Genomic DNA, 14,338 nt, shown 5'->3' with positions numbered 1-14,338 from the left:
ATTTCACCAACAAACCCCACTGTTTACCGGGTGAGAACTGGGGATCCTTCTTTCCTGAATTGCGCTATTTTTGCTCTGTGGACGCGCCCGCCCCAGAAATCCTCAGTGAAGTTTGTTTTTAAACCTCCCTCCAAAAGAGGCTGCCAAATTTGCTCGTTTGGGGGGAGTTGCTGCTTTAAATAAAACATATACATACATACATACATACATACATACATACATACATACATACATACATACATACTTATATGGTATTTCTGCGCACACACGTCCCATGTGCGATCCAGTATATATATAGACTGTCAATGAATTGTGTTAAAATCCTCCTCCAGCTTTAACTGCTGCAATAACCGTTGCCTTACAGGTCTTAATTAATGCTCAAACAGGATTTTAAATCCATATTTTGAAATATTTTAAATGCAATGCGGCTTTGGGGATTTGTTTTATTATTAAATCATTTATACACTAGAATTAGACCTCAACACCCCTTCCCCCGGGAACCTCAGGTTAGAGTGAAGCAACCTTAGCTGACCCAACGCGCTGTTCGCTCGCTGCTCTTTTTTTATACAAAAACAGACATTCCCAGATTTTTTTTATTTTTTTGAAATTCAGTTTAATTGGAAAAACAAAAACAAAAAGTTACACGATGCATGTATCATGCATGGGCATAAAGTAAAATATTGCACTTCGGTTTTACAATAATTAAAATAAAAGTACACCTTTTAAAAGCCGAACGCACTGGACAAGTTTACCATGTAACCTATACAACATGCATGTCAAAAGTCGCTTCATGTTCCGTGTGTAATTTCAAATGTATAAGATTAACCCCTTCACCAACCGAGGGGAAGGCAGCACACTGAAAGGCAACGTGTTGCAGGCTCGCCCCTCAGTGAAGGGGTTAATCTTTGGAGGGGTAGGCATGCACAGCCTTTCTATCCCGCCAACAGTAGGACAGAACGGGGACGGCCTCACCTGTGCCGGGCAGGACGGCAGAATACGACGCAGCATTAGCGATGGCGAAAACTGAACTGGGTGAAGCTTCTCCCTTTTAATATAAAAAGGAGCTCCAAGAAGCCCAGACACCGGTAACATTGACAGCTCAAGTCAGCCTGGGTTTAAATTCGAGACAGCACACCCAAAGCAGTCCTCTTCAGCAGAGGAATGGTTAAACAAAAAAAAAGTCACCGCCAAATGAATCAAAAACAATGTATTTATACAAATGAGCAAATAAATATTGCTCGCCGAGATGCATCTTCTGGTGAAAGTCTGTGATCTCAGTGTCCCAAACTAATCCGGTGCTTTAAATGCCGAAATCAGCTGTGTTACTTAATTTACACACAAACCCCTGTCAGCTTTGCACATCATTATAGCAGCAAAAAGACCCGGGATGCAAATAATTAAAAGCAGAGGTACTAGGGATTACATTTAAAACCTAAAATACACGTTTTGACAAAAATCGCTTGATTGCAAAACAGCACTTCTGAAAATAGCGTTGCGTGCGTGATCCCAAGGACAGCTGCCGGCGCTGCGGGATTACAGCAATAGCAAGTAAACATCCCCATGATGCAGAAGGGGAACTCACCGCAGAGGCACAGCGGCCTGTAGTGTAACTCCTGTCGTGGTGGCAACGGTAGACGGTTTTCAGCTACAATCTTATTCAGAAAGCATGTGCTGCTGTGTAGTGTTGTGATGCCTTTTAATGGAGGAACAGTGTGAATCGTACAGGTCTTTCTTGTGCAGAAGCGGTCCATCAGATCTGATGAAAAGACTTGTGGTTGCACAAATAGCTTGGTCACAAAACAACCTTGTACCATTCATATGTTGGTCCGTTAAAAAGGTATTAGAACCTAGAAAGTATCTAACGCTTACTGGGGCCAATATGGCTACAAGTACCTTTAAAGAAAATGTATGACACGTTCAGCACATCTGTCCTAATGCTGTTGCATTCAAAGATAAAAAGATGGAAATGTCCCCCGCAATGCAAACTCTTTCCCCGTCCGGTTTGGCATCACTAGATCACGGGATACTGGAAGCAGATTTAGCAATGGGACAGATACTTTGCTCCTTCACACACGGAATGGTATTGCGAAGGCAGAGCGTGGTCACAGCTCTGAGGAATGGATTCATAACTTTCTAAAGCCAATTAAACAGGCTGAGAGATGCACGCGCAACACACAAACTCCGGCCAGTTCTGCTGCAGACTATGCTACTGTAAAAAGACAAGAGGCGGCTTCCAGATGGATACACACCGTGTAAACAGTACCTTAAACCCTTTCAGCGCCAGAGCAACCTGGATTGCACTGCAATGCGCTGTGGGCCGTCTGCACTGGATCTACGAACTCCTTTTCTACCAAAGGTAGTGGACACTTGCTGCAGAAGTGCGCTGTAAAGCTTTGCCTCAACATGTTGTAGCAAAAGGTTTAAACAAAGCCAGGCATTCAAATTATTCCAGTAACCCAATTCCTATTGGCTAGTAAGGCCGTGTTTACGCAGCACTGCTGTACGTTTAAGTGAATAGGTAATATAGTAAATCGTCTTAACACTGTTTGGGGAGAACGGCTCTCCATCTCTCCGGCACACGAGCTGCATTTGTTTTCCTTATATTTGTGGTTCTTTGATTTAAATAAAATGTCAAAAACTGCAATAATACGGTACTATGAACCTTTGGAGATAAAGGGCGGTATGTTTCATGGGGAGAAATAGAGGCTACGCTAGTGCAGCATTGGTTCTTTAATAAAGGCCAACCTGGTCATTACACACATCTGGGATCGCAAATAGGTTGTAACGTGTATATGCTAATCCCTTGGGTAACCGAGGCCTGCAGCCCAATGCAGAGGGGTAAAGTCAGGCCCCGAGCAGCGAAACATGGAACCAAGCATAGAAAATAAAGGAGTTAAACGTCACAGGGTCTGGGCTGAACCCCTTTGCTTTGTGAGAAGACATTGTAAGACCTCCTGACCGTTAAGCGACATACGGACAAAGCCTTTAGTGCCACCAACGCATAGCTGGCCGGCCCTTAATGTACAGAAGACATTTGCAACAGTCGGGAGGTGGAAAGAAAATAAGCAGAAGGCATCACAAACGTTGAAAACGTCAACAGAGCACTTCAGGACGGTCTCTACCCGGTCAGACGGCTTGCAAATTAATTCCAGATCTGAGCAGATGAATGCATGCAAAGTTTCAGGAAGAAATACAGGACGCAACTGAATGCTATTTGGTGATGCTGAAGGCCCGAATCAAAAAGGAACAGGGAAGCGCTCCTACCGTCAGCAAGTTTGGTGACTGGTTTTGGGCTTAAAAAATACATTGTAAAGAAGTTGACTCTTTCACAAGCTTCAAGCAGAGGCAGCGTGACTGCCAACAGCAATGCATGTCAAGATCTGATTGTAGGACAGAAATTGCATGTACAGGTTACTGATTAGGATCCAGTCGTTGGGCATAGACTAAAGAATTTAAAGGGTTGAAAAAGTTAAAGACTACAGCTTCTCCCTCCGAGGGAAGAACTCCTTCAGCATTTTCTTCCCAGTAGCGATTACATTGGACATGATGATTATGCAAGCGCTATTTTTCTAACTCGGATGTAATGTTCGCCTTATGAACCCGCCGGTTGAATGAATCGGAAGCACGTGAGCACTTGGCTGAGGTCGTCTAACATTGAATCTCATTTCCGCAGCCAAGTCAAAGCAATTAGACTACAAGTGAAAACATTTAAAAGAAATGAAATATTTGTATCCTGCAGTACCGATCTGCTCTGGCAAATTCTGTGCGTTACGAAGCAGCAGATCAAACGTGCCCCAGAGATCAAGGTAAGAGTTATTTGGAGATTTCTATGTAAGCCTAGGCAAAGTAGCATTGGGTGTGTGGTCTTAACAGGGCAATCATTATAAATAGTTTAGATACGTATATAAAGTCTGGCAGCAACAGCTGGGCAATACAGCATTATCCGAAGTAGACAAAGCAAGTACATGGAAAATAGGCAGCGTGAGCAGATTAGAGAGCAGTGCCCGAGAACCAGCGCTAGTAAAACGCACTCACACATTTCTATGACAAAATATGTCCAATCAAAACTTCAACAGTTTGGTGCAGTCCCAGTCCTGTACTAATCCTATGAAAAGTTATTAAGATCCAAAAGGAAACCTTCAACAAACGGAGCAACTAAATACCATGAAACTTGTGCAGAGGGCCAGCATTTCATGGACATTGGTTAGGCCCCCAAACATTAGACTACTGCTTGTAGGTTTCTCCCGATGAGCCACGTTGCTGTCAGAGGGGCCAGAGACCAGGATAAAGAGGCCAATTAATTGGATCCTCGGTCACGAACATTGCTTAAACTCATGGATGCTCCATGGTGCACCCATGCTGACGCCATCACATCGTTTGGCAAGGTGCACACAGGTGACAAATTCTGCTCAATAAAGCATGTCTCAGAGGACTGGTGCAGAAGCGGTCCATCAGTTAGCACTCCCAGGTAATTCCTAGTCCACTGGATTTAAGAAAATGCAGAAAGACAGACTGGTTATCCACGATTGCAGTGTTATGGCCGACAACATACAACATTTCACAAAAAAACATTTGACTGACATCACGACCAAAAAGGTAAAAGGTTTACACACTGGGCCTGGAGTCCCACAGCAGAGGGGCCTGGAGTCCCACAGCAGAGGGGCCTGGAGTCCCACAGCAGAGGGGCCTGGAGTCCCACAGCAGAGGGGCCTGGAGTCCCACAGCAGAGGGGCCTGGAGTCCCACAGCAGAGGGGCCTGGAGTCCCACAGCAGAGGGGCCTGGAGTCCCACAGCAGAGGGGCCTGGAGTCCCACAGCAGAGGGGCCTGGAGTCCCACAGCAGAGGGGCCTGGAGTCCCACAGCAGAGGGGCTTTAGACTCCCACAGCAGAGGGGCCTGGAGTCCCACAGAGGGGCCTTAGACTCAAGTCAGAGAAGAATTTTTTGTTTGTTTTTTAAATCCCTGCTGGACAGCAATCCAGAGGTAAAAACCATGTATGTGTTTTCCTACAACAAAAATAAGTTAAATACAGTTTAAAAGCATGAGTTGAAGCTTCAAAAGTGCCAAGTTTCACTTAAAATGAAAACAGTTTCCATGACATGTCCAGTAAAGACGGTTTTTGATTTAAAACCGGTGAGAAATGCGCTGGTTTTCTTAAAATATGAAACAGATTAAAGGCCACGGATGTTGTGTCTGAATAAGGCCTCGGACCAGGGTTTCTGATCGTGTTAGCAGCGTGTTCCTGGAGAGGAGCTTATACAGCAACGTCACAGAGCTTGGTTGGAGAGCCGGATGGAGGAGGCCTCATTTTAACCTCTCGATGAGCCCCTGTGATAGTCCGAGCTGTAGGAGCTGGCTGGTGGGGAGGTGAGCCAAGTGGGGGAAAGACTTCAGCAGGTTCTCCCAGCACAGTTCCAGCAGGCTGGGCACCGCAAGCCAAATTTTAAACAAAGACCCAGTCCGCTTGTTTTCCGGGATGCTGACGACGCCTCCGTGGATGTACATGCAGCCAGCCTAGGAGAGGGAAAAAAAAAATACATATATTAAAAGTAGGAATTACCCCCAAAAATAGATCAGCACAACACAAACTAAGGTTACATAGTAATAAAGTAGATTAGGTTGAAAAAAAGGCGTACGTCCATCGAGTTCAACCTATGCTAAAATTAGATGACAGATACTTTGTCCTATATCCGTACTTACAGTATATTGATCCAGAGGAAGTCAAACAGAAAAACCCCAGTGTCATATCATCGAATGATCTAATAAAGGGAAAAACAAATTCCTTCCGACTCCAATATTGGCAATCGGATTAATCCCTGGATCAACATCCTTCCCATATTACTTATTTGGTATATCCCTGTATATCTTTCCTTTCTAAAAAGATGTTAAAAAATAAACAAAAAAGTTGGACAAATCTATTGTATCTGCCATCACAGTCCATGGGTAATGAACCCCACACTAACTGCCCTTACAGTAAAGAACCCTTTCCTTTGTTGCTGGTGAAATCTCCTTTCCTCCAACCTTATGAAAGGAGCCTTCAGGAGTGAATGGCTGTGGCCACTTTAAACCTCCCACAGTGTCCCTAGACAGGGTGAAAATGCCAAGAACACTTTAATGATGGAGAGCTACTAAACGTGTGTTTTGAACATTATACCCCACCCTGACACATTTTTATGATGAATAGAACAGATTGCTGTATTAGTGTGTAATTGTGGGCCATAACAGTACAACACACACATTCAGTAGTCATTGTACTAGCAGAAACAGTTCGCCTTAATCAAATATTTTCTCCTAGTAAATCCAGACACTAGTTATAGGAAGCCCAAGTTATAGTTATAGGAAGTTACTAGTTATAGTTACCAAGTTAGTTATAGGAAGCATATGAGTGTCACAGAGGAGTGCTACTGAGCATCTAATACAGAGTGCTTTTCCTGGTAATGTACAGGTTATTAAAAGCTTCAATCAGACTTAGAACTTTGCAACTAATATTGACAGATTTATTATAAATCATTCTTCCTGGTATTGCACAGGTTATTAAGAATTTATATTAGTGTTAGGGACCCCTGGAAAGGTGGTCTGCCGTGCAGTGGCTCAGGGGCTTACAACAATTTTGGCCAAAAATGTTAAACTAAAAGACCATATTTAATAGATATTTATACATATATATTTAGGCACTGTACCGTGTATGAGTTTCACTGGATGTGCACTGAGCTCTGTCTGTGTTTTATGTTCTGTCTCTGGTTTTAGTTATAAGAAGCCCAAGGAATCTCAACTAAGGTTTTAAAAAAAAAAAATTGCATTACAGCTTTTACCAGCGTTTCGATTCATGTACACAATTTTTTTAATGTCACCGAGGTAAGGCTCAAAGGTAACCCATCAGCGCAACGATTTTGAATGTCATTTTTAGCATAAAGCAGTCAGTACTTTAAAAAAATAAAAAACCCTCTTAAAATGCTGTACTTTAGTAAGGCACCCCCAAATCTCAGATTCTGGTCATTGGAAGTTACCATCACTGATCAGGCTTTAAAACGTCACGACTTGTGTGAATGCCAGCAGACAATTTTAAATCCCAGTGTGGACATATTTCAGAAGATTATCACAAACATCGAACGACTGGCAAAAACCACAAAATACAGCATTATGGATTTTGCAATAGAAATAGAAAAAGAAAAAAATAAGCACATGGTCGAGTGGAAAAGTACTTCAAATTAGTGACCTTGAAGAATTATTTACCCCCGCATAAGAGGCCCCCACATACCGGTGTCACAGCTGCACAGTGGAAGTAGGCCGGCTCAGGCATGAATGCCGGGAGTTTCGTCCATTGGAACGTCTGCAGGCTGAGCTTCCAGAGATCCCCCAGGATAACTTCTCCGTCATAGCCCCCGCAGATAAATACGTCTGAAAGTGGCAAGAAGAGTGAGGCCATCACGAATAACCCAGGCTAAAGATGCGAAGTGTCATTAATAGAGGTGTGTCCAATTACATCTACAGTATGTCATTATTTCTAGTGAACTGCCAACTTAGAAAAAAAAAAGTGGATTCAAACAAGCTCCCAAGAGGCAACCGGAGGAACCCTACTGGAGTCTGGAAGGAACGAGACTGATGAGCTTTAAATCATTCATTGCAAAGCAAACATGATGGAACGAGATTTCTAATCATCGTTCATCACCAGCCTGTGTCGACCCCCTGCTGGATGAATCCTCCCCAACGATATCCCAGGTACTGCAGATGTAGCCGCTCTTCTCCACGTTGCTCCAGCACATTTTCTGGTTCTACCCCAGCATCTTACTTTTGGTTCCTCGTGTTGGTCTTTTAATTTCCCTTGGAATGCAGTCGAGTCCCATCTCCGTACAACTATTGTAATTTCTGCTCGAGATAATGTCCAGCTCCCCACTATTGTAATTCCTTCAGCCTTGTGATCACACTTGTTTGGTTTCGAGCCGCTTCATTCTTTTTCAACCTATTGCAAAAGGCTTCCCAGGTACGGAAAGCCAATATAAATAGCACACACAGCTCAGCTCTGCCACGCTCATATAAATAAATACTGGTTGTAATAAGGATTAAATAATAATAAATGTATTTTATTTATCAAATGTTTTACCAGGAAGTAAGACATTGAGAGTTACCGCTCATTTTCAAGTATGTCCTGGGCATAGAGTTAAGATGACAAATAATATATGGTCGTAGACATCCTGAACCAGAAGCTGGGTATTTAGAACACCGTCCCGTTCCATGTAATGGGAAGGGGTCAGCTCCATTCAAATGAAGAGGAATAAACAATGTATTTGCCAGATACTGGCAACTAGCCCTTTAAAAAAAAAAAAAAAAAAAAGTGTGACTGTGGATGCTAAGCCATGGACTTTTGTTTAAGGACATTTTTTCTAGGTTCATTAACAAAATGTGTAAGGAAAATGTGTTTTAAAAATAAAAAAAAAATGCATCTCAACGTTTCTATTTTTTCATAAGATTTGCCACCAATAATTTTTTTTAAAAAACCTTATTTTCATTGTCTTTTTTTTTTTTAAATTAAGAACTGCAAGATATACAAAAAGAAATTAGACTCTGCAGGACACCAGCTTGGATATATGGTACCTTAATATATTACTGGAGCAAACTATACAATATATATTACTGGAGCAAACTATACAATATATATTACTGGAGCAAACAATACATTATTTTTAACAAAACGGTTTTCTGAACTATTTGCGATTTATAAAATATTGTCGCAAGTTATAAAGAAGAGAAAGAAAAGCATGATATGTGGTCCTGAACTTTCATGGAAACCCCGTTAACCTCCTGCAAACGTCCATGGTCCTACAGAACACGGGCTGAAAACCACTGCTTCAGCAGCAATCCCAGAAGCCTTCAGGAGTTTCTTTTAATCTATAACCTTTAGACTCCCCGAGCCCCATTTTATCCTCATGGACACTTAATATTTAACATGCTTATCTCCTGAACAGAGCCTCAGTGTTTAAAAATAACAGCACTGGGAAGCAGAGGAGATTAAAAGCTATAAATGAAATGCAGAAACAAAGACCCTCCACGCTGGCTGCTGCGGTAACATGCCTATGTATAATCGCCGAACCTCAGTCTGTGTTTATGGCGTTCCCAGCCCAAAGTGAAACGTGGGCACAGAATGTGCGTCATAACATAGAAGCGCTTACCCTGTTTTATTTGGACAGAACTGTGACATCTCCGTGCTGCAGGGAACCCTGGAAACGCAAGGGAAGACAGACATGGCGGGTCACAAACACGCACACACGGGAGGCGTGGGAACTTCTCTCAAGCACCCCAGCTTTAGAATGGCAATATATACACTTCTGACCCCGATTTCCAACTCCACCAAAACTGCCATTCATCTGATATTGGCTGTACATGCGGAAGGATTGCTTACACGTGCATGAGGAACTAAAACTGCCCTTCAGAACCTTAAGTGGCCACCGGAGGGAGCCCGTGCACGCGTTTTCACCATGTAATCTCTTGCTGCCCGTGTAAGCAGCATTGCAGGGGGAAGAAAGACACAATGTGTACAAGTGACATATATACTTCAGGGAAAGCGCGCATTAAACCCGCGGCAGGTAAACCAGCTGCCTACAGACAGAAGGGCCTGAAATCTCAGCATTTGGCGCTAAGCCTGTGTCAAACCGGAGCGCTTCCTCGCTGTACGTTCCCTAAAATCAGACACCATTGTGATTTACTGGGAAGATTATACAAGTCAGTCCCGATCACTGTAATTCTGGCAAACACTGCAGCGTTATCACGTTGGTTTTCATTATGAATCCTTAGTTACTACGGACGCAAGCGGTCGGTAGAATATATACAGCGATATTTGAAATGGAGCTTTTTGCAGTTACTCTTGGGGGCAAAAAATGTTAAACATTTGAAGCTATAAAATGCCATGTTGTAGAAGTTAGCAGAGTGATTAACACTCTCACTGCCAGGTGGCTGGAAGCAGGAGATGCATCCCTCTGGCAGTGAAATGCGTTGCATCCCGAATGGACGTTGCTAAATGGGACATGGAACGGAGAAGTCTGTTAATCCCGATATAAAGCCGTCCCCCAGGCCGAACAGATCCCCCACAAGAGGGGTCAGGAGCTCACCTATGTGCTCATGGGGCTTGGTTAGCAGGTCCTCCCAGGTGTTGGTTTCGAGGTTGTATGCGTGGATCTTCAGGAGGATATAAAAATATTAATGACAGACACCTCTGGCACAGTTACATTCAGGAAATGGAACCAATTTACTGCCAATGTATTACTGGTCCCTTATATAGAGAGATCTATATCTCCCCAATATACATCTATTCTCTCATATTTCAAAATATCCTAAAGGGCTACTCTTTGAATGGTGGATATATTAAGATCTATTTAGCTTTTGCAAAGGCAGACGAAGCTGTGTTCTCCTATATCCAAACCACTGCCAATGTGTGTTAAATGTGACTATTTGGGGGGTTTAGGCTTGGCACCCATTACCTTTCTATTTATCCACCCCCCATATCAGTAGCATGGAGTATTTACGAAGGGGGGGGGAGGGGGTTTGGCGAACGGGGGGAGGGGGTTTGGCGAACGGGGGGAGGGGGTTTGGCGAAGGGGGGGAGGGGGTTTGGCGAAGGGGGGGAGGGGGTTTGGCGAAGGGGGGAGGGGGTTTGGCGAAGGGGGGGAGGGGGTTTGGCGAAGGGGGGGCTAGGGTTTGACGAAGGGGGGGAGGGGGTTTGACGAAGGGGGGGAGGGGGTTTGACGAAGGGGGGGAGGGGGTTTGACGAAGGGGGGGAGGGGGTTTGACGAAGGGGGGGAGGGGGTTTGACGAAGGGGGGGAGGGTGGTTTGACGAAGGGGGGGAGGGGGTTTTTGACGAAGGGGGGAGGGGGTTTTTGACGAAGGGGGGAGGGGGTTTTTGACGAAGGGGGGAGGGGGTTTTTGACGAAGGGGGGAGGGGGTTTTTGACGAAGGGGGAGGGGGTTTTTGACGAAGGGGGGAGGGGGTTTTTGACGAAGGGGGGAGGGGGTTTTTGACGAAGGGGGGAGGGGGTTTTTGACGAAGGGGGGAGGGGGTTTTTGACGAAGGGGGAGGGGGTTTTTGACGAAGGGTGGAGGGGGTTTTTGACGAAGGGTGGAGGGGGTTTTTGACGAAGGGTGGAGGGGGTTTTTGACGAAGGGTGGAGGGGGTTTTTGACGAAGGGTGGAGGGGGTTTTTGACGAAGGGTGGAGGGGGTTTTTGACGAAGGGTGGAGGGGGTTTTTGACGAAGGGGGGAGGGGGTTTTTGACGAAGGGGGGAGGGGGTTTTTGACGAAGGGGGGAGGGGGTTTTTGACGAAGGGGGGAGGGGGTTTTTGACGAAGGGGGGAGGGGGTTTTTGACGAAGGGGGGAGGGGGTTTTTGACGAAGGGGGGAGGGGGCTTATGACGAAGGGGGGAGGGGGCTTATGACGAAGGGGGTTTTTGACGAAGGTGGGAGGGGAAGGGTGTATAACAGTCCAAGCAATTCGCAATGAATCTTAACCCCTACAATGACAAAGGGCACACACCCTTCTGGTTCTGAAAGGGTTAATGAACTAGCCTGCCGGTAAAATTGAAGGTAGCTCCCTCCTGAAAATAAGGGTCTTCCAAAAAGTAGCATTTTACTTTTAATTTGTGTACAAAACATTTTACCTTATCCAAGGTATACGCCGTCCAGGACGTGCCACCGCCCAAAACGTAGAGCCTCTGCCCGTCATGTGCGATCTCGTGCCTGTACCTAGGAAGGAACATACAGTAGCAGGGGATATTTAGGAAAGCGCTCCACGCTCTCCCCTCTGCCGAGCCAACCCACTGCAAACCTTTGCAGTCACGACGACGTGGGGACCCAGAACTGCACACGGACGGCTTTCCAGTTACCCACCCAAACACAAACTCTTACCAACCAGAATACACAGAGGGATCACAGGTACAAAGCACGGACCCGACCTAAAAGTCTCAGGACTGAACATGAAGCTGGGCTACGGAAACGCGATGCAGCTGGAACTATAATTCAGCTACTGAAAGGATTTAAATTATAAACTAAAAATAAGTAACTAGAAACGGATAAACCATAATCACGCACGTCTTCGCCAGAGTTAATGAAGCATGCAAGGTGGGAACGTTCTGCCACAGAGCCAGGGCACTCCAGATTACCTGCAATTGTGACCTGTTCAAGGTGCACAGTGTCCCCACCCTATACAGACCCGATTTTAAGCTTTACATACCTGTAAATATAGCCTGTGCGCCTTGAATAAGATCACTATTGTGGATAAGGCTACGCTTAGTGCCGGCGACGGTCGCTGGAAAATCAAAGAGATGACTCCCAGCGATCGCGACCAATCCGTCGCGCTGACTATAAGCGCACGCAACGGCGGCAATGCATTTGGTTTGCCGCGACGTCGCTTCGCTGTAGCCGGCACTATAAGCGCAGCCTAAGCTGGAGTGCCCTGGATTTTCTTATGTTAACAGAAAACCCGCCAATGAATTTCAGTGTGTGTGTGTTGAGGCTATACATACCGCCTGTGCTAGTGTTTATACACATTGCAAGAGAGCAGGCGGCAGAACGGAGCTCAACCTCCAGCATCTCATGTACCCATTCCTCTAAGAAAATCATAGCGATGAACCTCTGCTGTTATCACTGTGCTTCCAGCTTGCGCATTATTACTGATAAAAAACTTTGAACACACAGAAATTATGTATGCAAACTTAAAACTAAAATGCATTTTTTTGTTTACGGTGTGTGAAAGTGCGATATAAAAGCCCATTTAGAGGGGTGCAATAGAATTTAAGCAACCATTTTGTTAATTGGTCTGTCATCCATGTTGCTTTTTATGTATTATGGAAGAAGGATGTGCGAGTTTTGCCCTCAGTGATTCTGGCATTCTGTAGGTCCCAAATCTCTCTTGTGAAACCAGGCTACTGTACGTCCACAGGTGCAAGGAGGGGAACGGAATGCAGCAGACAGTTTAAGATGGGAGCCATTTCTCTGCAGAACTCCCATTTGTAGAGATTGTGTTAGTCAATGTTTTCCAAAATAATAGGAGTTGGGAGTTAAAAAGATAAGAATTTGCTTCTCGCTTCCCTTGTTTAATTAGCACCCTTAACTTAGGAATGTGATAAGTGAATTGTCAGGAAATACTACCCCCGAGGTGAGCAGAAATATAGGGTAATGGTTATTATAAATTTTTATTTCTAAGGTTGGTTAGGCATCTGTAGCATCTAAGCCAACCCCTCCTGAAGGGGCGTATTATTATATTGTTCTATAGTCATAAGCTGGCCCATCTAGGGGTGTGTATTATCTTTCAGCAGTGTATAAAGATTGTGTTATTAGCTGTATGACAGAAGAGCTTCTATAAGCTTTTCTCCTTGTGTGTGCAATAAAATCTCACTGGTTATTCTGAAATATTGAACCTTTAATCATTGTACTTTTTACCCGCATTCACAGGTGCAAAAATTTTTGAATGAATGCCTTAAAATCTTACAAAGGCTTCGTGACAACTGGATTTACTGGCTACGGACGTCACGTGACCCCGCGGCGGCATGACACGTCGCAGAAGCTCAGGTAGGAGAAGCTCAGGTAGGAGAAGCTCAGGTAGGAGACGCTCAGGTAGGAGACGCTCAGGTAGGAGACGCTCAGGTAGGAGACGCTCAGGTAGGAGACGCTCAGGTAGGAGACGCTCAGGTAGGAGACGCTCAGGTAGGAGACGCTCAGGTAGGAGACGCTCAGATAGGAGAAGCTCAGATAGGAGAAGCTCAGGTAGGAGAATTGAAAAAAAAACTAACAATAGCGCTCTAAACACACCCTAAATGTGACAATATACAATTCAACCACATATGTGTAAATAATAAAGCAGTGTGATAATAATAATCAAGTGTTCTAAAGAAAAAATTAAGAAACTTAGAAACAAACTGCAACCCTTGATAAAGACTGTTCCACTCGTCTTGCACCAGGTGATCCCCCAACAAATCAGGGGAGCTCGTCTCGTAGTTATGAAATAAAGAAACACTACATAGTGTAATACTGTTGTGAATAAATTTGTGCAAACAAAGCTCAAAAGTGACTACTCACAATAGAGCAGTCAAATTCAGGCAGTCATCCAACTTAAGGGGTGGATGTTCCCTGTGTATACAGCAGCCACCAGCCCCCAACCTCCAAGGAGGAAAAAAAGAAGAAGAGACCATATAGTGCAGACCCCTTAAGTTGGATGACTGCCTGATCAGGTAGGGGAAGCTCAGGTAGGGGAAGCTCAGGTAGGGGAAGCTCAGGTAGGAGAAGCTCAGGTAGGAGAAGCTCAGGTAGGAGAAGCTCAGGTAGGAGAAGCTCAGGTAGGAGAAGCTCAGGTAGGA

At 44.7% G+C, this 14,338-nt stretch overlaps 1 protein-coding gene across 2 annotated transcripts in view; it reads right to left on the bottom strand.

Annotated features, from left to right (window-relative positions):
* Positions 1-595: 595 nt before the first annotated feature.
* Positions 596-14,338, bottom strand: part of KLHDC10 (kelch domain containing 10) — a 54,115-nt gene continuing 40,372 nt past the window's right edge. For both annotated transcript variants that reach the window (XM_075599341.1, XM_075599340.1), the window contains 5 exons: positions 11,645-11,729; positions 10,103-10,169; positions 9,167-9,214; positions 7,258-7,397; positions 596-5,513 (listed from right to left, as the gene is read on the bottom strand). In XM_075599341.1, the coding sequence (XP_075455456.1) occupies positions 5,304-5,513; positions 7,258-7,397; positions 9,167-9,214; positions 10,103-10,169; positions 11,645-11,729 (550 nt within the window). In that variant the 3' untranslated portion in view covers positions 596-5,303. The remainder of the gene's footprint in view (positions 5,514-7,257; positions 7,398-9,166; positions 9,215-10,102; positions 10,170-11,644; positions 11,730-14,338) is intronic.

The sequence above is a fragment of the Ascaphus truei genome, chromosome 5, assembly GCF_040206685.1.
Source record: "Ascaphus truei isolate aAscTru1 chromosome 5, aAscTru1.hap1, whole genome shotgun sequence".
NCBI lineage: Eukaryota > Metazoa > Chordata > Amphibia > Anura > Ascaphidae > Ascaphus > Ascaphus truei.
This window is presented reverse-complemented; position numbering and strand designations above follow the sequence as displayed.